At 43.1% G+C, this 27,485-nt stretch overlaps 1 protein-coding gene across 1 annotated transcript in view; it reads right to left on the bottom strand.

Annotated features, from left to right (window-relative positions):
- ALK (ALK receptor tyrosine kinase) overlaps window positions 1-27,485 on the bottom strand; it is a 1,085,901-nt gene that overhangs the window by 60,137 nt on the left and 998,279 nt on the right. The window contains exons 13-16 of the mRNA XM_069072137.1: window positions 17,444-17,594; window positions 7,612-7,743; window positions 5,579-5,723; window positions 1,016-1,198 (exon numbers count right to left, since the gene is read on the bottom strand). Coding sequence (XP_068928238.1) covers window positions 1,016-1,198; window positions 5,579-5,723; window positions 7,612-7,743; window positions 17,444-17,594 — 611 coding nt within the window. The remainder of the gene's footprint in view (window positions 1-1,015; window positions 1,199-5,578; window positions 5,724-7,611; window positions 7,744-17,443; window positions 17,595-27,485) is intronic.

Consider the following 27,485-nt stretch of genomic DNA (forward strand, 5'->3'; position numbering starts at 1 on the left):
AAGAAGAGTGACAGGGGGATTCAAAGAGTCTGGAATCACACTGAATTTAGCATGGTCATTCTTCCTTCCCCAAAGCTCCTTTGCTCAGAGATGGGGTTGGGCACATCCCCCCACTGTACCCCCTGCCTGATTTTCTCACCCTCATAGAGCCTGAAGAATGAAAGCATATGGTCAACACAAGCATTTTACATGAAGCATTAAAGTTAAAAAAAATTACACAGATATCACAGTGCATGCACATTACTCTAATCTAGGGGGACTGTACCACTTCCCCTCCTCTTGGATCATCAGTCCTGGTCTGGTCTTGGGCAAGAGCCAAGAGGAGGGCAGCTAGGTCAATGGCCTGTTGCTGCCTGCTGATGAGACCAGAGGGCCTGGGGAATGGGTTGACCCAAATTCCCCTCGAGCATCAGCATGGAAAGTGGCTTCTCTTTGGCCCCAGGTGGGGCTATGATGTGACAAGTGACTGGGCCCAGTCCAGTGACTGGAGGGGTGGTCAAACCACCAATCCATCCCTTAGGGGGAGTGGTCTTGGCTTAGTATCAAGCATGGCCATCCAGAAGGAGACATCGGGCTGGGCAGAAGCTGCTACCAGCCATCAACCCCTGGAGGAGTTCAGTCTCTAAGGTTTTCGATCCGGCACCTCATTGGGGTGCTCAGAGAATGATCTGGGAGAGGGCAGAGCCTCTTTTGTTCCAGCAAGGACGGCAGGTGGGTGGGGGGTGGGGGAGGGGATCAAGAATCACAGTGAGATCTTGATGCTGTCCTGGTGGAGGCCTGAGGCAAGATGGCAGCTCAGCAGCTGCCACCGTGCCCACCCCATGCACATTCTCCCAGCCCAGCTAAAGGGGAAGGGGCGGGCCGTGACATCACAGGGGAGGGTCAGGGGAGGAAAAAAGAGGGAAAAGGGTTTTGGAGTAGGGAAGAGAAGGGATGGGGGAGTGGGGCTCAGAGCCTGCCTGACTTCTACGACTAAAGGAGGGAAACTGACACCTTGAACGCGAAGCATCTTTACCTATGTATCCTCCGCCTCCTCCACCTGAGGAGCACCCCCCGCCACCCCCTCCGAAACCCCCTCTTGTCTCCCACCCCCACTTCTTCATGGCCTGGGGGCAGGAATGTCCTCCTGTGGCACCTTCCAGCAAAGACTTTCCCGACCAAAGCAAGGAAGTATTATCATTCCAGCCACCTCCACCACCTGCAGAGGAGAGAGAGAAAGCAACCGCAGGGTGAGGAGAGTGCAGGAAGCAAAGCTGGGGGAAGCTGGAGGCCATGGAGCCTGGGAATGGGCAGAAACCTGGCTTCCGGCCTCCCTTCAAATAGTTCCTAGTTCTATGACTCCGGGCAAGGCACTTAAATCGCTGCCTGCCTCAGTTTCCTCATCTGCAAAACGAGGATAATAATAGCATCTCCCTCCCAGAGTTGTTGTGAGGCTTAAATGAGATGATGTAGAACAACCAGGTCTGGAGTCAGGAAGACACCTCTTCTTGAGTTCCAATCTGGCCTCAGCCACTTACTAGCTGTGTGACCCTGGGAAAGTCACTTAACCCTGTTTGTCTCAGTTTCCTCATCTGTAAAATGAGCTGGAAAAGGAAATGGCAACCCACTCCAGTATCTTTGCCAAGAAAACCCCCAATGGGATCATGAAGAGTCAGACACACCTGAAATGACTGAACAATATCGCTGATAGGTGAAACACTTTGCAAACCTTAAAAGTGCTACTATGGTTTGAGCGATTTGGCCTCCTTTTCCCTTCCCCAGGGTGTCTGCAGTAGAACTGGTGGCCTCCGATTTCTCCCCTGGAAATGCAGGGAGGTGAAGCTTATTGGGCTGGTCTGTTCCTGGGAAGCTCTAGCCTCAGAGGCAGCTGTCCCCAAAGTATATGTGGAAGTGGCTTATATGTAAATGAGCACCGACCTGGGATTGGGCAGCTTTGGAATTGACTAAGTTGATTTCATTCTCATCTCCCTGACCCTATCAACTTCCAAATCTCAGCTCTTTAATCCCATCCCCCTCACCCTCTACTCCCACTCCAAGAGGCACTGACATGGCTTAGTCTTCAAGGAGGGCAAAAGCCAAAATGCCATCTTGAATGACTGAGGTCATAAGAGAACATGCCTTGGACTTCATCCCACCCCAGCCAGGCATCATTCCTGAGCCAGGACTTCAGTATGAGTCAAGAAATCAGGGTTCTAGGGCAGCTAGGTGGTGCAGTGAATAGAGCACTGGCCCTGGAGTCAGGAGGACCTGAGTTCAAACCTGGCCTCAGACACTTAACACTTACTAGCCATGTAACTTTGGGCAAGTCACTTAACCTCAATTGTCCCTCCAAAAAACCCCAAAATGACAAATCAGGGTTCCAGGACCAGATCTGAACAATCTAGCTATGTGACCTTGAATGAGTCCTTTCCTTTCTCTAGGTCTCAGTTGCCTCATTTGTAAAATGAAGAGGTAGGGGAAAGTCAAACTGGATAATGCCTAAAGACCCTTCCAGCTTCAATAATCTTTGAATCTAAGAATCTACAATCCTGACCTGCTTGGCCCAAGTTAAGAGGTTGGTCTCCTGTTAAGGTCTCGAATATGAGTGGATGGGAGGAAGATGTTAAGACAGTTTCAACAGAAAGCTGTGTTCCACTGATACCTCAAGCCTCAGGGGGCAGTGGTTTCTGGGCTTACCTAGAAAATGACCTGGGCAAGTAATCTGGGAACTCACAGAAGGGGAAACTCCATTAACCAATGAAGGTTGGCACCTTCTCTGCAATTTATAGTCTCAGTGACCTGGAGACACGGAGACATTAAGTGACTTGCTCAGGGTCACAAACCAGTATGGATCAGAGACAGGACCTGAATGTAGGCATTGCTAGTTATGAGGCCAGGTCTCTTTCCACCTTGCCTCTTTAGGGCACAGGTGTCTGCAAGATCCCATGAGTGCCTTTGAGTGTGTTTCCTATAGAAAAGTGACTATTACTGACTCTAAGGCATCTTAAGCCTTTTCTGTCAATATAGTTGATCTTTCCTGCTCAGGCTGGGACTAGCCACTGCCTCTCATGGCATTTTCTTTCTTTTTAAAAAAATTTATTTTACTTTGAACTTAAGAACTAAAACAAGCATTTCCATAACAGTAGAATAGAAAAAAAGATGATTGTACATGAAACTGCAAATCTCTCATGTACAGCTTGCTATTCCTTTTAAACATGTAATAAAGTTATCATGTAACTTTCTATTAAAAATAGAAAGTTTTTTTCCCTTTCATAGCATTTTCAACATATTTCTCTTCTCCCCCAACAATCCCACCCCTAGCCTTCCCAGTAATGTAAGGACACCACCCCTCCTCCTGTGGATAGAATGATGGGGTCAGAAGCCTCATAGGAGAACAGGAGTCCATGAGTCAAGTCCCTGAAGGAGTGATGGGCCCATCACTCACCCAGTGGGCCTTTACTGTGGTCATGGGACAGCAGCAGTTTGGCTAAACAGAATCAGAAGTGGGCTCTTGTAGCTAACCTGTGTTTGGCCTCACCTACCAATGCCTGCTTAGTGCCTTGGGGCTCTCCCCAAACTCCTGAACCCAGGCCTCCTCTTCCACCTCTGTCTGTATTGGAACAAGCTCTTTGTCTCTTCCTAGCTCTAAGTCTATCAAGAGTCAATACCAGTGACTGTGCCATGGAAAAAGCAATGAATAGGAGATGGAGAGGGTTCGGGAGACCCGGGTGTGAATACTGTTCTGCCAATGCTACACATATAATCATGGGCAAGTCTCCTAGTCCTTCTGGACCTCAGCTTCCTCTTCTATAAAAGGAGGGGACTGGGGGCAGCTATGTAGCACAGCGAGTAAGAGCACCGGCCCCAGATGACCTGGGGGAATCAAATCCAGGCTCAGACACCTAGCACCCACTCAGGAACACCTGGCTGTGTAACCTTGAGCAAGTTACTTAACCCCAATTGCTTAGGGTCGGCCAGGTGGCTCATTGAGTAAGAGCACCGGCTCCAGTGTTGGGATGACCTGGGGATCGAATCCGGGCTCAGATACTCAGCACCACACCCAGAAATAACTGGCCGTGTAACCTTGAGCAAGTTACTTAACCCCAATTGCTTTAAAAAATAAAAAAATAAAAAAAAAAGGAGGGGACTGGATTAGGCAGGGTCCTGTCCCACTCTAAAGTGATGATCCTGGTAATTTTCTCATGCTCCTTCGGCTGTCTCTGTACATTTCTGATCTGAAAGACAGCCAATTTGCCAGGTTCTTTTTGTTTTCATGAATTAATCTAACATCTGACTGAAATGTTACCTAAATATTCTCTCCTCGACTGAGTGGTGAGATTTTTAAAAAAGCAATACAGAATGAATGTCCCAAGATCTTTTTTTCCCCTTCCTATAACTGCTGATTCCAGAGGAAACTCTTCAGCAGAAATCAGCCCAGGCTTCTTGTTTTACTTCTGTGGCTCTGGGTCAGTGAGATCAGCTTTCTGGTTGACGGGGGTTGGGTTTTGGAGGTCAGGGAAACAGAGATTGTAGGACAGAGCAGGCAGAAGGCCTTACTCTCCTGTATATTCTCCATTTCTCTGCCATAGGCCTCCATTTCTCCTTAAGGACAAGAAGACACAGGATTTTGAAGGAGCTTCTCATTCTTCTTTTGGATGCAAATCCTGAGTGGTGGTGGTGGAGGTCTTGGGAGCATATCAATTTAGGGTGATTTTTTGTCAGTCTGAGTCAGAGAGTCTAGATTTATTTCCCAATTCCCTCGGAGATTTTCTGTGACTCAAAACAAGTCAAAATGCAACTATGCCACATGGGGACTGATAAAGTAGCTTGAAATAGCAGGAGGCCCATTATTTGGATTTGCATGAGCAGATAGGAGCATGGGACAGGAAGTCAGAGGCCTGAGTTCAAGTACCAACTTTGTCTCATTAGCTGCATGACATTAGACAAACAATTTCCTCTCTTGGGGCTTCAGCTTCCTCACTTGCAGAATCTGGAGAGTGACTTGGCTTAGGTGTTTCACAGCAGTGTTGTGTTTTGAGGAGGGTTTTGCTGGGTGTCTCTGATCCCCTGTGGTTTTTGTATCCTTGGGGAAATCTTGTGCATTAGACTATGCTGCCTGAGATCTTGGCAAAGATAACATTGCAAGATCAGGCAATTAGGATTCTGTGTCACAGGGAGGAAAAGTTCAGGCCTTGAACTTTTTTTTTGGATATGTCTATGTCAGAGATAGAGGGACACTTGCAGTCAGACATCATAGGACCCTTACAAGGGGTTTCCAAATCGTAAAATATATTTTAAATGTAAGTTATTATAATCATAATCATGGAGATGTCATGAGAAATAGTGTCTAGGGGTTCTGGTACCTCAACTACAAGTAAAAAAGAGCTCTACAAGCCTGGCCAGGATGTTACTTGTTTGCCATTGCAATATAAAACTCCACAACTCCCAGTGCTATCCATGTTCCCTCACCAGCACCCCCAGCCCTGCCCCAACCTCAAAGAGTGGTTCCAGTTTCCTTACTGACTCCAGAGGGCCAGCTTAGTCCCTGGACATCTGAGCCTGACTGTGTTTTGTGGGTAGCGGTGTGCGGTCACATTACCTGCGGCTCCAGAAATGCCATTCAGACCTAGAACAGAGGAGTTATTTTCTAGTCTTTCTGGATGGAATGTATCTGTTTTGGCCCCATAGGCTCTTCCACCGCCTCCGGCTGCAATGATCAGAGGCACTGGTATTCCATTCTTCATCTAACAAAGGAAAAATTCAAAAATGAGGTGGGCATCCTCTTCTGGCCTGGGCTGGACCCCAGCTTGGTTGCTTGGAAGGCAGTAAGCTCACCCTTTGAGTGCTCCAGACTTAGGCTACATCAGCTGTGCCCCGCCATCTGTTACATTCTTCCCACAACACTGTTTGGAAGAAGAGCCCACAGCATCCTGTTTGCCTCAGAGATGGGTGGGGGATGGGAGTGGAGATGGGGCACTTGGGTGGCCTAGGCAAGGTCTGAAAATTACCCTCCTTGGCCTGCCTGTGACTATCACAGGCTGTGATCTTTCCCTATAACAACTAAAACTTATCACAAAAAAATACTTACATGTGATGGAAAAGGAGATCTCTGGGCATGAAAAGTATTCAAATATACAAAGTGTCCCTTACTGCTTTTGACTCTGTGAAGCGATCCAGATGGCTGCCTACCTTGTCTACCCCTAGTTATTCCTAGGAATGGCAGAATTTGAACCTTCCTCCCCAAGCACTTAGCACAGCGTCTAGTATACAGCAACCACTTAATAAATACTCACTAACTGATGAATCGATTCACATAGGAAGGGTAAGGCCTTATTAGTAGAAGACAAGTTCCCCAAATTCAGACTCATTTCTTTCTCTGACATTCTCTTTATCTCCCCAATTGCAGTTCAGAGATATAACTAGCAATTCTTGCCCCTGGGATAAAAGTTGAGGGCATCTTACCTAGGGTTGCAGGCTAATAAAGGAAGGACACCAAGAAGTGTCTAGGCCCCTGAAGGGGGAGTGAGAATGGCTCAAAGGTGTGGCTGCTGCTACAAGGCGCTGCATGGGCAGGAGGAAAGCATCCTCGGGAGGGTGCTGTTGTGCCCTCAACATTTCCCTGCCCTTGAACAAAGTCCCATGGTCCCACCCTAATTCTGGCTCTAGCTCTGGTGAATATGCCCAGAACGTACTGTCTCTGCTTTCATTTTCTTGTTCTGTTGGATGATTTAGATTTGGTCAAATCCAAGGATAAAGTCACAAATAAAATTGTAATTAAGTTACAGTTAAGGTCCCTTAACATCTCACTTTTCATTTCCACTTTTTGTTTTTGTAGATGGGATTATGGTGGACAAGTGTGGCTGGAATATGGTCAGTTGAGTAGGGAAAGAGAGAAATTCAATACTGGGAATTATTCAATTACTGAGAAATTCAAGAATGACTCTGTTCTATGTTTATTGATCCAGAGATGAGAGAAGAGCCTTGTACCCAAAGCTATGGCAAGTCTATATACCTTTGTCTTCTGTGGTGTGAATATTCATGTCACCTGAAAACAAAAGATGCTGGGCAGTAGAATGGAGAGAACTCTGGACCTCGAGTCAGGAAGACTCAGTTCCTATCCCTGAAACCTGCTGGCTCTGTGACTATGTATAAAGCACTTAAACCTCTGAATTTTAAAATTATGTTGGATAGGAATAATAATACCTGTAGTATCTAACTTGTTTGTGAAGTTCAGATGAAGCAATCTGTACAAAATGCTTCACAAACTTGAAAACCCTATGTAAATATATATTAAGGTTGCAGTTGGAAGACATTACTCCAGACACAGCAAACCTGGTGGATAAATGAGTGGTTTTGGAGTTGGGAGAGCTATATTCTGGTAACTAAATGGTCATCACCAAGGAAGTTACTGGATGAGCTAGTTGTGAAATGCAATTAATGATGTCTGCCCTACTTAGCTCTCAGGGTTATGGAGAAAAACCAGTGAAAGAAATTTGGCAAAAGCCCTTTAAAGTCCTATATAAAGCATGGTATAAACTTAAGGTGCCTGTATTACACCTTGGGGAAAATCCAAAAAAAGGCCCAGAGTTATGCAGCATAGCCTGCAGCCTGGAAGAAAGGAGGGCGCCTTACCTTAAAAATGTAGGTCGCTCCACCCCCACCTCCTCCACCTCCAGCCCACTCATTCACACTCTGGTTGGCTCGGATCTCTTCTTCTATCACATTGTTCTCTCCAATGCAAACCTTCTGGATGATTTCATTAGTCTGTAGACAGAATGGACAAATAAGGGTCACAGTTTCAATCAGGGTCTCCCTAGAGCTTAGATGCTGCCAGTTCTGAGGCTTGGGACTAGGCTAGGAGTCAGGATCCCTGGCTAGATTCTTCTCTATGAGGTAATTTTACTTTGCCAGCCCTCAATTTGTCCCCTTTTGTTGTAATTACTTCCCACTAGATATCATCTGGAAGGTTATTAAAAGTCAATATGTCAAAGCCAACTTTCTAGTCCAGAAAACTTGGTGGAAGAGGGATTAGAATTATATTTTACAGCCTTAGAGAGAAGAATTAATACCACTGGCTGGAAGTTATAAGGAGGCAGATTTGAAAAGAAATTTCTAATAATTAGAGCTATTTGAAATGGAATGGTAATGAGTTCCCTATCACCAGAGGCATTTAAGCAGTCTTGTTTTTTGTTTGTTTGTTTGTTTGTTTTTTTACCACAGAATGTTAGGGCTTGAAGGAACCTTAGTGATAATTGAGTCTGGTCCTTCATTTTGCAGATGAGGAAATGGAGGTCCAGGTTAAAAACCTGACCAAAGTCAGGAAGCTAGTAAATGGCAGCTTTGAATGGAGGTCTTCTAATTCAAGTCACTAAGTATTTATTAAATTAAATGATTAAATTAAATTTAGCACTATGCTAAATACTGAGAAAACAAAGAAAGTAAATAATAAACTAACAAAATCAAAAATAAAAAAAAGTCCCTGCTCTCAAGGTAGTCATAGTCTAATGGGGGAGATAACATAGAAACTATTATATACAAATAAGATCATATGCAGATTAATTTGAAGATAATCTCTTGTTGGACAGGTGGGTGGTGCAGTGAATAGAGCACTGGCCCTGGAGTCAGGAGGACCTGAGTTCAAATTCACCTCAGACACATAACACTTACTAGCTGTGTGACCTTGAGCAAGTCACTTAACCCCAATTGCCCTGCCTTTTCCCCTCCAAAAAAATAAGGCAATTAGAAAGAGGGGTGGGTGTTTGTGAGTACATGGCCAGATTTGGTGCTGATGATACTCTAAAGGGATATGACCTGGTCAGTGCACAGGGACCTTTGCTGGACCAGGCTCAAAGCCCTTCCATACTGCTAGGGCCTGTTGGAGCTTATGTTCTGCTGGTATAGCCTCCGCACCACAATGAGGTACCAAGGAACACTTTAGAAAAGTGGTTGGATAATAGTATAAGATCAATAAATAATTTCTGGTTTATTGAAAAAAAAAACAAGAAAGAGGGGTGGGTTTGTGGGAGAAAGATAAGAGTTCAATTTTGCACACGTTGAGTTTAAGATGTCTACAGGATATCCAGTTTGAGATTTTGGCAATGTGAGACTGGAGGTCAGGAGGGACATGAGGACCGGACAAATGACTTGAGGAGAATCTGCAAAGAGATGGTAATTGAATCAATGGGTGCAAAGCAAAGCAGTATAGAAGGAGAAGGGGGTCTAGGACAGGGCCTTGTGGGACATCCACAGTTAGTGGATGTGACCTGGATGAAGATCCAGCAAAGGAGACATACATGCGGGGAAACAGCTGGTGGGTGGACCAGGTGCTGTCCCCAAAACCATCCTTCAGAGAAGGAATATCAAGGAGAAGAGGGTAGTTGACAGTATCAAAGGCTGAAGAGAAGTCAAGGAGATTGAGGATTGAGAAAAAGATACTGCATTTGGCAATTAAGTGATTCAAGTTCAATGTTTATTCCACTAAAGTGCCTTCTCTGGGTGGCTTCTTATTAGAGATACTGTGGACTTAGACGCCTTATGAGGTTCCTTACAACTCAGAGATGCTAGGATTGCTTCTGGAATAATGCTCAATAAGCCTCCTTATGTAGCTGTTTATAAAGCCCAGGTCTGATCATATCAATCTCCTACCCCAGAAATTTTAATAACTCCTTGTTGACGCTACAATAAAGAGCATACTCTTCCATCTGGGATTAAACCTTTCACAATCCAGAAAGATTGTACATTATTTCTTTCCAGATAGTTTATACATTGTTTTCCCCTAATTCAGGCTAATATTTTATCCAAAGTGTCCTACTTGACACCTACACTGTACATGTACATTTCCTACCTCCTTGGCTTTATACAGGCTGTTTCCCAAAGAGCACTCCCAGAATGTTCTCCTTCCTCCCCTTCGACTCCTTTGCTTCCTTTAAAGTCCAGCTCAAACACCACCTCCTACAGGAAGCCTTTTCTGCTTTCATTAGTTGTTTGTGCCTTTTCTCTTTCTCCCCTCCCCCACTAAAATGACTTTGGATTTACTCTGTAATATTTTGTACTTCCTTATCAGTGTATATATCATACCTTCCAGTGAAAGGCAAACTCCTTGAAGGATGGGGGGGGGGGTCTCCTTCATGTTTGCCTTTGCATCACCAGAGCTTAGCATAGAACCTGGCACCTGGGAAGTAGGTGTTCACTAAATGCTTACTGAACGAACTTTGGCTGGTCCTCTCTATTCTCTCTTTGGGCTGGTTAGAGGCATCCAGGCCAATCACAGCTGTCTTTTCAGCCAGCACCACTCAGCTCAGGCAGCTCCTCTCTCATCAAATTGACGTCAGAATAAAATGCTTTTTTTCCTTTTGTTTAATCAGAAAAAAAGCTAATAAAACAACAAATTTCCATCTAATGCTGCAGCTGCGATGTACCCAGTAAACGGCCTGGCCATTCATCTTGAGCCCGCTGCTTCTGCCCGAGCACTTACAGAGGCGCCAGCGTTCAGCACCAGAGGAATATCGAGATGAATGGCCGAGCCACAATTTGTTTTACGGTGTTTTCGATTTAATGATGAGAATAATTTGAGCTCTTTTTAAGTGGACGTAGCTTGGGTGAAAGGTTTTAAATTGACAGTGCTGATATCTGTTCTCTTTATTCATGTGAGCAAGGAAGGACAGGGGTGGGGTGGAGAGAAGAAATGCCATGCTGGGCCACAGATGGTGTCTTTCTGGTCCTACGGGACCATGGTTGGCCCCAGAGAGGCAGGGCCTCTGGGTTTGAGTACCAGCTCTTGGATTCTTCGTTTTCCACCCAGCTGCACTCTTCTGGGACTTCTCCGTCAGGCCCATCTGTGTGCCCATTTCCAGCTTCCTTTGGTGGGTTGTTTTCTTTAATTAGAATGTAAGCTTTCTGAGGTCCCAGAACATCTTTTGCCTGTCTTTGTATTCCCAGTGGTTAGTGCAGTGCCTAGCATATAATAGGCCCTTAATAAATATTTATTTATTGACAGACTATGGCCAAGTTGCTGAACCTCTCTGAGACTCAGTTTCCTCATTTGTAAAATGAGGATGGGAATAGTGATTATGCTGCCTACCTCATGGTGTTAACGGCGAGAAAATGCTTGGTAAATCTTAGTGTATGATGGCCAAGCTTGGCTCCAAAAATGGAACTATGAAAAAGCAACTCCCCCTGCTTCTTTGCAAAGGTGGGGGCCATGGGAGTAGAATGCTGCATAAAATGTTGAATTTTTTAATATGTTGATTAGTTTGGTTAAATTGCCTTTTTTCTCCTTTTTTTTGGAGGGAGGAAGGCAAGGCAATTGGGGTTAAGTGACTTGCCCAAGGTCACACATCTAGTAAATGTCAAGTGTCTGAGGTCAAATCTTAACTCAGGTCCTCCTGACTCCAGGGCTGGTGCTCTATTCACTGTTCCACCTAACTGCCCCTTAAACTGCTTTAAAAAAATCATCTTTTTAAATTCTTTGTTGTAAGTAATGGATTACTGAGAGAGGAGAGGTCAGGATATATTGGGATATATAGGTGATTTAGGCACAAAATATAGCAATAAAAACTATTTTAATAAAATTTTGGATAAATGTAACTTGTGGCTGAGATTATTTTAATAGTGGTAATCAGGGGAGTTCCCTGATCTGCTAGAATGGGTAATTCCCAAGGACCTGGATATGTGCTCTGCTTCCTTGATAAGGAATTCATTCTATGTGTGATGCAGCAACTACTTCTCAGTGGTTCTTTTTATTGGAGAGCTCTGTTTAATCTGATTGGTTATTGAGTTGGAGAACCCTCCTTCCTCAGTAAACTATCAGAGTCAAATAAAAAAGCTTTCCATGTCCTTCCTTGGGCCAGAATCTATTCAGCTCCTTCTGCTGGAAGTCCAAAGGGGCACTGGACCGTTACATTATCTTATAAGATGTGACTGAGGCATACAGGACAGGGGCGGTGCTTTCGGGGCTTAGACTCCAGAAATGATCTGGAATTCCATATGAGTTCAGAGTGCCCCCTCTGTCTCCTGAAAGCTTGTAACAAAAGGAGCAGCAGATAGGGGATCAGGAGAGACCCAAGTTCTAATCTCAGGCTAGTAAACTAGTCGGGTTAAACTTGGGTAAGTCACTGAAGCCAGAAACACCTCAACTTCCTTATCTGTTAAATGAGGGCATTTGAAATGGAGGGGCATAGCTTCAAGGAATAAGGAGGTGCTGGTCCCTCTGTACTCGTCCCTGATCAGGCCACTTATGGACCTTCAGGCTTAGTACTGGGCAACTCTGCTTAGACAGGGTAAACTGAAGAGATCTTAGGGAAGGGAATCCAGGATGGTGAAGGGCCTCAAGGCCATGTTGTATGAGGGTCATCTGAGAGAACTGGGGATGTTTAGCTTGGGGAAGAGAAGACTTAGGGGAGACTTGGTGACTGCCTTCAAGTAGCTGAAAAACTGTCATGTGGATTAGAATTCTTCTGTTAAACCCAAGAGGGAAGATCCAGGATCAGTGAGTGGAAGCTAGGTGGGGCAGTGGAAAGAAGACCAGGCCTTGAGTCTGGAAGATGCATCTTCTGAATTCAAATTTGGCCTTAGCTCCTAACTGTGTGACCCTGGGCAAGTCATTTCACCGTTTGCCTCAGTTCCTCATCTATAAAATGAGCTGGAGATGGAAATGGCAAAGCACTACAGTATTTTTGCTAAGAAAACCCCAAACGAGGCCATAAAGATTCAGATAGGACTAAACAACAACAACATTAAAAAAAAACAAACAAACCAGAAAACTGCTAACAATTAGAGCTGCCAGAAAGGGGAATGGGCTGCCTTGGGAAGTATTGGTTTTCTCCTCATTGGAGATCTGCAGGAAGAGGCTAGATAACTATTTGTCAGGGAGGTTATAGTTGATGACATGAAAAGAACATTGGTTCTAGAGTCAGAGAACATGGGTTCAAATCCTACCTCTGACCTTTATTCCTGGTGTGACTTTGGGCAAATCACTTAACCTCCCAGGGCCTCAGTTCCTTCCTCTATAAAATCAGAAGGCTGGACTAGATGGCCTCTGAAGCTCCTTTCTGACCTAAATCTATGTTTCTAGGACTCCTCTGGGATATGGATTGGCCCAGATGACTGTTGAGGTCCCTTCCAACTTCTACATTTTTGATGCTTTCCAGATATGAAGTGCTGTGATCCTAAAATTGTCTATTTGGTGGTTCTTAAAGTATGGTCTGACCTCTGGTGGTCCCCAAAATCAATCCAGGGACTCAAAATTGTTTTCAAAACTATTTGACTCAAAGTCAAAATTATAACAAGGGAAACATGCATTTATTAAGCATCCAGTATGTACCAAACATTGTGATAAGCATTCTACAATTATTATCCCTTTTGATCCCCATAACGACCCTGGGGGGGCAGATGATAGTATGATTCCCATTTTACAGTTGAAGAAACTGAGGCAAACAGAGGTGAAGTGACTTATTTGGGGGTCACACAGCTAGTGTCTAAGGCCAGATTTGAACTCAGGTCTTCCTGACTCCATTTCTGATATTCTATCCACTGTGATACCTAGCTTCTTCATAATGAAACTAAAATGTTTTAATCTGTAATTCAATAACTATTAATAGGTATAATCCATATAAGTTAAAGTTCTTTGGAGTGGGTTTCAACAGCTTTCACTAGTAGAAATGGGCCCTGAGACCAAAAAGTATGAAAACCATTGATCCACGGGGCGGCTAGGTAGTGCAGTGAATAGAGCACCAGCCCTGGAGTCAGGAGGACATGAGTTCAAATCCTGCCTAGACACTTAACACTCACTAGCTGTGTGACCTTGGGCAAGTCACTTAACCCCAACTGCCCTCCAAAAAGCAAAAAAAAGAAAAGAAAACCATTGGTCCATTTGAAAAAATTTTGTTTGGTCATTCATATTGTTTCTTCATTTGTTCTTCCTGATCTCCACTCTCTGAAGGTAATGAGTGTAAATTGGAATTGCTGGCACGAATCTTGGTATCAAGAGTGCCATTGTGAGGGTTGTGGTGAAACTAGTGCCCAAGGAGCCCTTACAAATTCATAGAAAGCTAGAGCCAGAAGAGCCTTTAGAGATCAGGTTTCAGAGGAAGAAAGTGAGGCCAAGAGATGTGATAGAAGTTTTTCATGTATACACAATTAAGTAGTAATGTAGACGGGAATACAGTATCCTCATAATTCTTTCATCCTATGATTCTGCTTCCAGGGAAGAGTTAGAAATTCAGTTTTCATTTCCTCAAGACTGACTGCTGATATTCCTTTCTTTATGCACGAAGCTCTAGGAAAAGAAAGTCACCATTAACATTAAATAGGCTGGGGTGATCCGACCTAATAATGCAAATGTGTGAAGGATCTCTGGTTCCAATGAATTAGTGTATTCCAGTGTGGAAACTCTCTCCACCAACATAGACTGCAACCTATCTATGACTATAGATAAATCTTAAGCAGTTTTCTCCAGTCACTGAAATGTCAAATTAATTGGGTCACTCAGGTAGAGTCAGAGGCAGAGTTTGAACTCAGAGAATCCTGATTCCAGATTCAGTATTCTATCCACTGTGACAGTCTATCTTTCATTATCTTTATTTTGGGGGGTGGTCTTGGTCTATTATTTCATTGTTGTGGGGAACATGAAAGCAGATCAGAAATGTATCAGTAACATAGGGTCCTAGATAGTTCCCTTATGGGCATGGAGAAGTTAATTTACTTGCCTATGAGAGGCAAGTCTCGAACCCAGATCTTTTTGGTTTCAAGGTCAATCCTCTCTGGCAATGTTGCTTCTATTGATTTTTTGTCATACAGGTGTCTCTCTGTTTTAATGTCTGGAGAATATTACTTATTCATATATATATGTACACATATACATATATTTACATTTACACACACACACACACACATATATATATGTACATACATTTTGCCCACGAGTACGTGGAAAATGACAAAGTATCTGGAGACTGGACCTTAGGAGAGCTGGAAGGGAACTTTGAGGTCAGATAATTCAACCTTGTTATTTTTCAGATGAGGACACTGATGTGACTTGTTCAAGGTCACACATGTAACAAGTAGCAAGCCTAGGACTTAAACCCAAGTCTCTGAATCCATATGAAAGGATCTTTCCTCTCCACCACACTCTCATATAACTCCTTCCTCATCTGGGCTAAAGGAGACGCATAGGATGCCAATGCTTCTGTCCACGTTCCATCACTTCATTTGGCTGGTCTAGTACAGGTGGATGCCCAGGACTGCCAGCAGAGAATTACCTCCTCTAGAATACATACAACATGTTTCTAAATTGAGTCCAAAGTTTGAGAGCAAGTAGGTTGATTAATAACATGATAAAGTGCGCTGACCCAAAGGAACAAGTAGATTACAATTGAATTTTTAAAAAAGTAGTCATGTGAAAGACATAACTGATTACAATCCAATCAAGTAAAAGTCCCTTCCAGAAGTCAATGCAATCTCTCTGCTCAGATGAAAGAATTGCATTAGCACTCGATAAATTCTTGCTAAGATTACAGCAGCCTGTAATTTAATGACTTCATATATTATATCAAGCTGGAATGTCCTGATTATAGTTGCTAAATAAAAGTTAGAGTTGGGGCATTTCTCATTCTAAAGGTTGTTCATATTAACCTTTCTCCTGTTTCCTCTGGCTAACGCCATGATTATCTCTGTCAGTCGGGGCTCCCATCCTTGATCCTGGGCATTTAGACCTCCTCTGCTCCCTTGACCTCTCTGAGATGTCTTGCCTCTGAGCCCCTGCACAATTGACCTTCAGGATCCTGTCCATCAGAACTACAAGGAATGTCTTGAATGCAATGCTGATTCCTTCCCACTCCAGAAAGAAGTTGTCTGTGGGGCATTATGGCTTTCAAGGAGGGTCTTATCCATGAAAGTGTGTTGAATGTGGCCCAACCATATCCAAGGAGGTCTGGCACACGAATTTCTATGTTCTTTTCATGGTAGATATCTGCTCCCCGTTCAGCTTTTTTTTTTTTTTTTGCTTTTTCTAGTGGGGAGGGCAGGGCAATTGGGGTTAAGTGACTTGCCCAAGGTCACATGGCTAGTAAGCGTTAAGTGTCTGAGGCCAGATTTGAACTCAGATCCTCCTGACTCCAGGGCTGGCACTCTATTCACGGTGCCACCTAGCTGCCCCTCCCCATTCAGTTTTTTAAAAACAAGTTTTACCTTTTATTCTTACATCACAGTCATTTTTGGGAATACCTTTTCTATCCCTGGCCTGTAATAGAACTGTTCCTTGTAACAAAGAAAATGAATTAAACATAAAAATCCAACGCAGTGACCATGTCTAACAACATCTACAACATTCTTCCCTAGCAATCCACCACCTTCAGAAAAGAAGACAGAGATACATTTCCCTTGGACCATCACTGGATTTTTTAGTTACTCAGAATTTTTCTTCCCCTTAGAAATCTTTTTGATTTACATTATTATAATAATTGTGTTTAGTGTTCCTTTGTTTATTTCCCTCGTATCCATTCATATAAGTCTTATGTTTCTCTGAATTCTTCATAACTATAATTTCTTGCTGCACAATGATGTTTCATTAATTCACATACCACTTTATTTAGCTATTCCCCATTCAATGAGTAACTGCTTTGTTCATGGTTCTTAGTCATCTCCAAAAGTGCGACTATGAACATTTTTGGATACACTTGATCTCTGTTTCTGTCTTGGGCCTCCTTATTTCTCTCCATTTTTAATGGCCTCTAATCATTCTGAGCTTGGTAGTGATTTTCCTAAAAGACATGTGTACCCAAGAAACAGAGCTGAGACACTGTAGAGTTCACATGACTTCAGCTCAATCATTTTCCACTGTCTTGTTTTCCTCCTTATAATTTTTGTCTGTTTCTGGATTTCTAGACTCATGGTTGTTTGCTTCCTCAAAGAGGAACATTCCAGGGGGGTCAGGAACCCCAACTGATGAGATGTCTCTAGGGCTACAGGTCATGAGGGATGGGAAGAAATAAGGATGAGGAAACAGCAAATGAAGTGAAGTAAAACATAAACCAAGCCTTAAGTAGTCATGTGAATATGTGGAGAGTGTCAGGGTCTATAGTTTGGATAAAGATAATCATTTCCTGGCAGGGAAAAACAATTAGCAAATGGATGATCTGGGCCCTTACTTTCATTTCTGTTATGAAATAGAATTAATTGGTTAGTTTAGGCTGTGTCTTGATTATAGGCTCATAAAAGTATTGACTGAGTCTGGATCCATGTGTGAAATTCAAACATATTATGTGATTTCAAACCCACTATTTTCTCATGCACATTAATGAAAGGCAGTCACCCTAAATTAAAACTAACAGTAGGTTTCTTACAGGAGAATTGTGTCGGCTTAGAACACAGGGTTCCAGAAGGATTGTGTCAATTGTCCATTCTACAGAGAAGTTAGCACAACATGAGAACCATGAATAGATACTGAAGCATAGTCAGGAGCACTTACACTGGGACAGGCGTCTCCCCCTTGCTGTCCCACCAAGATGTATAGGAAATCATCCTTCTCCAGATCAAAGACACCCAGAACTGATACACCATGGGACCTCATCATTGTGTTCTTCCCTCCTTTACCTCCAGCTGCTCCATAGCCTGAGATGCTACAGAAAGAAAAAAGTTATTTTAGTGACAATTCCTAACATCTGTATTGCACTTTGCTGCAAATAGCAAATTTCTACACATCATTCTCATTCAATGTGATTCTCACCATAACCCTATGCCGTAGGCATTATTAACTCAATTTTACAGATGAAAAACCCAAGGTTCAGAGAAATTAAGATAATTGACTAAGATCATAAAGCTAGTAAGTGGTCAATAAGTGTTTGGACAGTGTCTGCATGTCTAAGTGATGGTTAAAGAGAGTAGCTTCCTGGGATGGAAGAACAATTAGCAAATTCACAAATTCTGACTCCCAGTTCATTGTTCTTTGCTCTGTGCCATACTGCTCGTCCAAACACCAAAATGGGCACAGAGGACAGGGTGGAAGAGAAGTTTTGAAAGAGATCCTTTTGACAGACAGGGAGACAGTAGCTCTCCCAGATCACTGATTTATAGCCTTGCCTCCATGATGTCCCACTCTGGGCCCTCTTCCCTTTCCCGAAACGTGAGGGTGCCACGTGCTGAATGGATTGAGTAATTGATGTTTGTAAAGTGTTTTGAAGCTACATCATTTAGTCAGATAGCAAGGAACTGCAAATGGGAGAATGAGATTTACAGCCATGTTTATGAGCAAAGACTTTTTAAATCAATTGTCCCAGAAGCCTTTCCTTTTAGAAATATGTATGTGGAAAACACCAACAAGGAGGAATTCTAATATAACTGGTCTGGTGGGAAAATGACATGACTTCAGTTGCCTCCCAGGTCATAAAGATGAAGTTAAGCAAGAAGAAAAAATAGAACTTAATTTCTGCACTATATAAAAAGAGTGGCCAGACATTAGAACTGTTAGTATCTATGCCACAAATTTCCCCCAATAGACTAGCTGTCAGTGAGGAGTGACTGCATTGCATTTCTAAACCCCGGCGTATTGGGATCCAAAGCACTTTTTGAAGAGCATCTGGGAGGAAGTAGCAGGGGACAGTTTTGCACGTGCATGCGTGCGCGGTGGCTTCCACACATGTGCTTGGCTCGCAGGATCACAGTTAGAGCTCGAAAGGATATCAGAGGCCATCCTGGTCAATTCTTTCATTCTACAGATGAGCAAACTGAGGTCAATGGAGATTTAGTGAATTTCCCAAGGTTATTTAGGTAGTAAATTTGAAGCCAGATGCTTCCATTCTAGGGCTAAGATTCTTATACACTTATAATTAAGCAATGTTTAATTTTGCAAACTTATCAGAGACATCAGGCTCAAATGGGCAAGTTGGATCGTGTAAAGCATACATCTGACTATGCCACTCCCCTAATCAATAAACTCCAGTGACTTCCTATGACCTCCAGGAACAAACACAAAATCTTCTGGTAGGCCCTTTATAACCTGTCCCCCTCCTACTTTTCCAGTCTTTTTACATTTCACTCTCTTCCATGCACTCTATGACATTTTATTCTCTTCCACATATTCTATGACCTATTAACACTGACTTTCTTTGCTATTGTTCATACAAAATAATTCTTCTCCTGACACCATGATTTTTTTTTGCTCTCTTCCATGCCTGGGATGCTCACCCTCATCATCCCTGCTTCCTGGTGTCCCCAGCTTCCTTCAGCTAAAATCCTACCTGCTGCAAGGAACCTTTCCTGGTCCTCCTTAACGTCAGCACCTTCCCTCTGAGATTATCCTCAATACTTACGATTATCTACCAGCCCCAGGTGCTGGGGGTGCAAGAGCTATCAAAAGTCCTTCCCCTCACTTAGCTGATCTGTACACATAAGTGCTGCAGACCTTAAGTACCAGATGAATGGTATGCATAGGAAACACAACAAGAATTCAGTGAAGGAGAGGCTACCTGCCCTGGAATGGGAGGAGGACCTCAGAGGACCTGAGCTTTCCTTTGCTTCTTGCTCATTGCATGACCTTGGGTAAGTCATATGGGATTATTGGGTGATAGGATCATAGACTTGGAGTTGGAAGGGGCCTCAGAGGCCATCTAGCCCAACCTCCTCACAAAGGTTCTCTGAGGTGAAAAGAGAGGCGAAAAGGTCTGTACAACATCATACAGATAGTAAGCGTCAGAAGCAGGATTTGGACCCAAGTCTTCTGCCTAGAAAGCTGAAAGTCTTTCTAGCATACCACCCCATCACTAATTTCTATGGACCCCAGCTTCTTTGACTGTCAAAAGAATGGGTTGAACTTTACCAGGGCATGGTGGGGCACACCTGCAATCCCAGCTGCTAGGGAGGCTGATGATGGCAGAGCTCTTGAGCTGGGGAGTTCTGATCTTCAGTGGGCTATGCCAATGGGGTATCTATTCAGGAACAATATGGTGGACCCTTAGAAACAGTGGACATCAGATTTCCTAAAGAGGGGGTGAACTGAGCAAGGTTGGAAATGGAGTGAATAGGTCAAAGCTTGTGTGAGTAGACCCTATATTTATAGCCTCGGTGAGATGGGGAGACCCAATCTTTCAAAGAAAAAAAGGATCTGGATGATCTCTGAGACCTCTAAGTCTATAAAAATAACTGAGTAGTATAAATTATTAAGGTTTGCAAAATACGTATGATGCTGTGATCCTTGGGCAGTTGGGAGAGACTTCATGAGGGGCTTGAAGGAAGACGAAAGGAAAGGAGCAGGGAGTGTATTTGATGTGGAGGGTGTGAACCAAAGGCTAGAAGGAAGAAGGCTTGGGGCATGTTGAACAGAAGGTCTATGAGGGGAGAGTGACAAGATAATTTTGGAGAGGCCCGTTTGGGGGTTGCTAAATTTCAAATATGGCAACGGGATGCAGATTTTGGATTGCGGCATGTGCAAACTGCAAAGCAATTCTCTCTCCCAACAGAGATCAGAGTCCTTCACAGAATACTGACCCTCATTTTTAGAAACAAGGAAAACTTGGAGAAATTTCAGCAAATTACTGATACAATTAAAAGGTTGGGGAAAGAGGATATATAATGAAAGGTTAAAGGAACCCAGATCATTTAGCCTGGAGAGGAGAACACTGGGAAGGGTGCCCTGATTATGGTTTCCAAGTGCAATATGGATAAAATGCAATGATAATACAGAAGATGGTGGCCAGCTGTGGTCCACATCCATTGAGACCTCCCATGCAGCTGCTCTATATTTTTGGTGCCATGTAGATCTGCGTGAAAAATTCATTTCGGCCCCAAAGATACAGTTTGCTTGTAAGTACTCCTGTCATGTAGATAAAAGTCACAGTGCTGTTGGACCTACACTTGTCTGTGTGATGACTTGGAAACAGCATTTCTTCCCCCCTCCCTCTCCCTTTGAATAATATTTGCATAGATTTGCATGTATTAAGAATCACTCTGAACTCTGTCATAGATTTAAATTGAGCCAAAAATTGTTGTATTTTACAAGTTGCTCATGCCTAAATATTTTCCCTCTCTGAGTCTCTATTTTTCCTCACCTCTAGCTGCCAAGCCCTGGCCTAACTCTCAGTTCTAAGTGCTTTGTTGACTAGGTCTTTGGCTAGGAGTTCAGCTATTCAGATAGCACAACACATTTAGTCATAGCTATGACTTTTTTTACTTGGAACAAATTCTATTGAGGTAGGGTTATGGTGGGTTATGATCTCAGGAATTCTTTCTTAGCTCTATCATTTGGTCATGGGCATGCCCAGTACCTGAGCTATCCTTTTCCCAGGATGGTACAGAGAAGTGTATAATCCTTTCCCCAGAGGGTCTGGTGTCCTGAAGTGCCTTCTTAGTTGGATCAGAACATGTTGGGAGACCCCTGAATACCTTCTTTCCTGAAAATTCCTTTAATTAGGGGAATTGGAAGAACCACATGGGGATGAAATTATGCACTCCCCTCATGCCAGCACCCTAGTATAAAGTCCCAGATGCACTGCCCCAGTTATTTCTCTGAGGGTATTGTAGGAATACTAATAATAGGAATATTAGAGACCAAGACTGATATGCTCATATTGGAGTCATGGTAAAATATTCCTAACATTAAAATCTTGCATAAGAAGAAGGCTGGTCTTGTGAATAGTAAATAGGTAGGGACTCAGAGAATCACAGATTTGGAGATGGGAGGAACCTTAAAGACCCTCGGTCTAACCCTCTCATTTTACAGATTTCAAGCTTCCAGAGCAGTGAAGTGAATTTCCCAGGGTCACAAGGGTAAAAATAAATAGTAGAGTCAAAACTTGAACCCAGATCCTCCGGCTCCAAATCTAGCCCTCTTATTACATTGTATGGTAAGCATCTCATGGTGTCATATCAGAGACCCTGGAAAGTCTACTTGTCTCCCTTCCTATCTTGCCCCCTCCCATCACCAGCTTGATGATGCCCAAACTTCCACAATTATCCATTCATTCCTTTGGCTTAACACTGGTATAACCAGATTATCAAAGATGTGGAGGTGAGTAGCATGTAAGGAGTCATCTCCCATCCATGCTTCTATACTCCAGCCATGCTGGCCTCCTTGCTGTTCCTCACAACTGAAGCTTCCTCTTCCACTTCTGGGCTTTTGCACTGACTCTCCCCACACCTTTACTGCTTTCTTCCCTTCCCTCTGCCTAGAATCCCTAGTTTCTTTCAGGATACAACTCGAAGCCACCTTCTGCAGGAGGAAAGGAAATATGCATTTATTAAGATAATACAATGGAGAGGCGGCCAGGTAGCACAGCGAGTAAGAGCACCAGTTCCAGTGTTGGGATGACCTTGGGATCTAATCTGGTCTCAGACACTTAGCTCCCACCCAGAAACACCTGGCCACGTAACCTCGAGCAAGTTACTTAACCCCGATTGCTTTAAAAAAAAAAAAAAAGATAATACAATGGGCCAGGCACTGTGCTAAGGGCTTCGCAAATATTAATTCATTTGATCTTCACAAGACAGCCCTGGGAAGTACCCACAAAGGGAAGGCTGAATCTAGGAAAGGAAGTCCAAGGTCACCCAATCCACAGCCATAGGAGGAGAAGGGAGGACAAAGTAGGCTCATTTGGGTCCTTTGTTTCAGAAGCTCTGAATTCGATAAACAGAGATACCTGACAACCACATCTGGGTAATCACTATAAACCGAATGCCTGAGGCTTCTCTCCAATCACTTATAAACAATTTATTGACCAACAACAAAGTTTGTCATTCAAGTGGGGAATGTCGTGTAGGGATCCCAGTTTACTAGAGATTATAAGATATTTTGCCTGACAAGCTATTGCTGGTTTTTTATTTTTGTTGTTGTTGTTGTTTTTTGTATGCATCTTTGTCTTTACCATAGGATGGATGGGTGATAGGCTTTGGTTTTGTATTATTGACTATAGGCCATTATTCCCTGATTCAATTAGTGTCTTATTCTTTTTTTTTAAATAAAAGATGAGTAGCAATTCAAGGAGAGTCTGCTGAATGCCAAAGCTTCTGACTATGCTGAGGGGGGATGTTGGAACTGCCTACATCCCCAAGGAAACTCTTGGGAGTAGCTGGTGGTAGGGTGGGAGTAGGGAAGGAACTGTTTATTCTTCTTTTTTCCCTGACATATAGTAGATGCTTAATAAATGCAGGCTGGTTGATTGATTCCCTAATAGCCTTAAAGTTCTATAAATCACTTGGAAATCCTTGATGCCTGGGACATGGATAAGTAGAAATGACATTGGAATTAACTTCAGTAATTCTGGGCTTAAATTGTGGTTTCAACACTCTCTAGCTATGTCACCCTGGACAAGTCCTTTGTCATCATTGAACTTCATTCTCCATCATTGGGAGGGAAGGGAATAAGCATTTATTAAGCACCTATTACATGTCAGGTATTGTGCTAAGCATTTTACAAATGTTATCTCATTTTATCCTCCCCATTTTCCAGTAGAGAAAAAGGAGGCAGAGAGAGGTTAAGTAACTCTCTTTGGGTCACATGGCTAGAAAGTGTCTGAAGCTGGATTTGAATTCAGGTCTTCCTGACTCCAGGCTGAATATGCTATCCACTGCACCACCTCAATGGACAAAGTCACTCTTGCTATTCTTATGTATAAGATGGAAACATATGGGATATAAGACAGTAGAGGTAGGTGGATTTTGAACTGATTGGGACACCCCAAAAGTAGTATTTAATGGTATGCTCCATCAATAGGCAAAAAGTCAGCGCCTACTAAGTGTAAGGTTCCTGGGGGGGGGGTAGGGAAACAAAGATGAAACAATCTCTACCCTTTAGGAATTTTCAGGATGTCAACTTGGAAAGGATGGTGACGGAAGAGTGTGGGGGACTGCCTTGCTTTCCTTTACAACTCCATCAGCTGGCATATAGCAAACACTTAATTGATGTTTTTTTTTATTCATTCATTCATTCATTCATTGATTCATTCATTTGTAGTCATTAATGGCTCAGTGTGAACTTGGAAGGTCTCCACCAAAGGACCCCAGGTATCTGCTATTTGTTCTGTGCTCTTTAATATTTTATCAATGACTTGGACAGGTGGATGACAGGGATGGAGAGAGAGCACTAACATGTAGGATGATGACAGCATTGGGATGAAAAAGATTTTGACAGGCTAGAGTCCTGGGCCAAAACAAATAGCGTGAAGTGGGATCAGCCAATTGATCAAGAAACATTTAATATGATGTGCCAGGCACCACGCTTGGAAGACAGAGAATATAAAGGCAAAACCATGACTACTCTTGGCCTCAAGAGCTTACATTCTATGAGGCAAAACAATCTAAAGTCATCCCTTCCACATCATGACTTTCCCCATCATGGTTTCCATATATTGTGGGTCACCATAAGAAATTTAATGGGAATTTTTTGGGGGTTTGCAAAAGCTGTAGACATGTAAAGGCCAACAGATACCACAGCAAAAGTTTAGAAACTCAGAAATTCATAAAATGTGTGCATAGTCTTGTATGATATAAACATATTTTATCTTTTAATACCATAATAACTCAGACTTCTTCTCTGGTACAAAGGGAGGGCCAAAAATTTTTATGTGCATTTTCCAGATCACAGGGTACTGTGCTCTGATGTGGAAAGGATAACTGTGTAGACCTATACGCGGATTTAAAACAGCTTTTATATATTTATATATAATTTTATATTATAATATAAATATATGTTACTATGTATAATTATATCATATAGCAATCATAACATAATATGTATATTATATACTATTTAATAATAAATATCAATATATTTAGCTTCAAAATATATTTATACTTATTTAAAATCTCTATATCTATATACATACAAAACAAATATAAGGCAATTTATGGGTAAGGAAAAAGTACGAGAAGCTCTAGGGATCGAGAAAGGCCTCATCTACTTGGTTTAAAAATTATCAGTTTCCCAAGTTCAAGGCAGGGTGAGCATTAGCTCGAGGGCAGTTTGGCTGAGAAAGATCTGGGAGTTTTTTGTGGGCTACAACTTCAGTCTGAGCCAACAGATGGGATGCTGTAAGCCAAGAGAGCTAATGCTGTCTGGGGCTACATTAAGAGAAGCAGGGAGCACAGGGGTAAAAAGACCGTCCTCCCTTTGCACACTCCCCATAGTAGCCTTCTCTCAGCTGGAGGATTTTGTGCGTATTTCAGGAGGGCTATGGCCAAGCCAGAGGATGTTGAAAGGTGGGCGACCAGGATGGTAAAGGGCCTTGAGGTGATGGCATAAGACAACCAAACTGAATCCCCTTCTTAAGAGAGAACTGAGGAAAGGGGACTTGTTCGTTGATATTAATGTGGAAATTTGGAATGTTTACTCAGGAAAAGAGAAGACAGTGTGGATGTGATAGCTAGAGTGTTTGAAGAGCTGTATGTAGAAGAACAGATAGAGTTGTTCTTGGCTACTTCTGCAGAAGGGCAATTAGGTGGCACAGTAGATAGAGACCAGCCCTGGAGTCAGGAAGACCTGAGTTCAAATCCAGTCCCAGAGACTTACTAGTTGTGTGATTATAGGCAAGTCACTTAGCCCTATTTGCTTCAGTTCCTCATCTGTAAAATAAGGGGGTTAGACTAGGCACAGTGGATGGCGTTGAGTTCAAATCTGTCCTCAGACACTTATTAGCTGTGTGACCCTGGTTGAGTCACTTAACCCATTTTCCCTCAGTTTTCCATCTGTAAAATGAGCTGGTGAAGGAAATGTTAAACTACTCCAGTATCTTTGCCAAGAGAACTCCAAAAGGGCTCAGAAGAGTCAGACACAACTGAAATTATCGAACAGCACCTTCTGCAGAGTACACCTAGGATAATTAGCTCTAAAACTGGGATGTTTTGACTAGCTAGTCATCACATGTGTCAGGCACCGTGCTAAATACCAGGCACATAAAGAAAGGCCAAAGGCAATCCCCTCTCTTAAGAAGCTTACAGTCTAACGGGGGAGACAACATGCAAACAACTATGTTTAAACAAGAGAGATACGTGATAAACTGGAGATAGTCCACAGTGGGAAGGCACTTGGGAGGGATAACATTGTCTCTTCAAGTAAAGGACCCTGTAGACAAAAGCAGGATGACTGTATGTGGAGTATGGTGTTGTGGTTGAATTATTTTAAGGTACGGATTGAAGGATGATCTCAGAGGACCCTGATAGCTCTAGGATTCCATGACCTATACAATAGCATAATATTAGCAACACAGGGTTGCTAGAAGGAAAAACTTCCACCTTTTCATGTGAGGGCTGATATAGGGAGTGGCAGAGAGAAGAACCAGGGGCCATGGGTGAGGAGCAGTGGAGGGGGGCCTCGATTTGACCTCCCAGTTGTACCTCTATTCCCCTTTTAGGGACGCTCCTGGGAAAACAGAATCCCTGTCCTCCTACTGCTTCCTGAATGCTCCATTTGTGGTCAAGATGGAAAAGGAGTCAGGCACCTGGTGGAAATAACTTCGGCAGTGCCCAGTGAATGAAACCCACACTGAAAGAAAGGTCTACATTTGGACACGGCCCCCACCAGGAAAATGGTGGATCAGTACAGTTATGGGGGGGGGTGTCTAGAAACCCAGTTGGTACAGCTTGGAGAGTATTTCCTGCTTGGGTTTATTACTAATCTATTAAATCCATCTTCCTATGGATTAGAGGATGGGTTAACCACTGAGGGGAGGTCTCTGTGGGTTTTGGGGATGGTCAGCTCTTTGGCTTCTCCCCACTTCTGACCCAACAGGAGAACAAGATGAATGGTTTTCTTTCCTTTGTGGCTCTGGGGGTTGTACCATTTCCTCCCCTCTCCGATAACACTGGGATAGGAAAAGAGGCTGGATGATGACTGCTTGATAGAGGCTTGTTAACTGATTGATAGATATCTAAAGTGCTTTGAGCACAGTAGAACACTCATCTAGGTACCTTGAGAGTATGAATTGTTTCCTTTTTCCAGGGGCTGGCACAAAGCCTGGCACCTAGCAAGAATTGAAGAAATTTTTTTGTTTGATTGACCAAATACAGGGCTCATCCCCACCTCCATAGCTTGTAGAAAGTCCTTTCTTTTAACGTTTTCTCCAATGGTCATTTTTGTCTTAGCATCCCTGGCACATGGGATCATAGATTCAGAATTAGAAGGGAGTTAGGTGGTACAGTGGATAGAGTCCTGGACCTGAAGTAAGGAAGACTTGAGTTCCAATCTAGCCTTAGACCCTTGCCAGCTGTGTGATCGTGGGCAAGTCACTTAACCTTTTTCTGCCTCAGTTTCCTCATCTGTAAAATGGGGATAACAATAGCACCTACTTCCCAGGGTTATTGTGAGGATCAAATGAAATAGTAGAAAATGGAATTAGGGTTTGCAAAACTGAAAGTGCTGTATAAATCCTATTGATTAAAGAACAAGTTCAACTCTCATTTTTCAGATAGGGAACTAAGACTAAAAGAGGGTAAAGGTCAAACAGTAAGTAACTGAGGCAGCATTTGAAATCAGATCTTCCTGATTCCAAGACTATAACTTTATCTACTTCATCACAGAGCAAGTA

The sequence above is a fragment of the Petaurus breviceps genome, unplaced genomic scaffold, assembly GCF_028583685.1.
Source record: "Petaurus breviceps papuanus isolate PSGF00001 unplaced genomic scaffold, PetGlider_PUasm1.0 90845, whole genome shotgun sequence".
NCBI classification, from domain to species: Eukaryota; Metazoa; Chordata; class Mammalia; order Diprotodontia; family Petauridae; genus Petaurus; species Petaurus breviceps.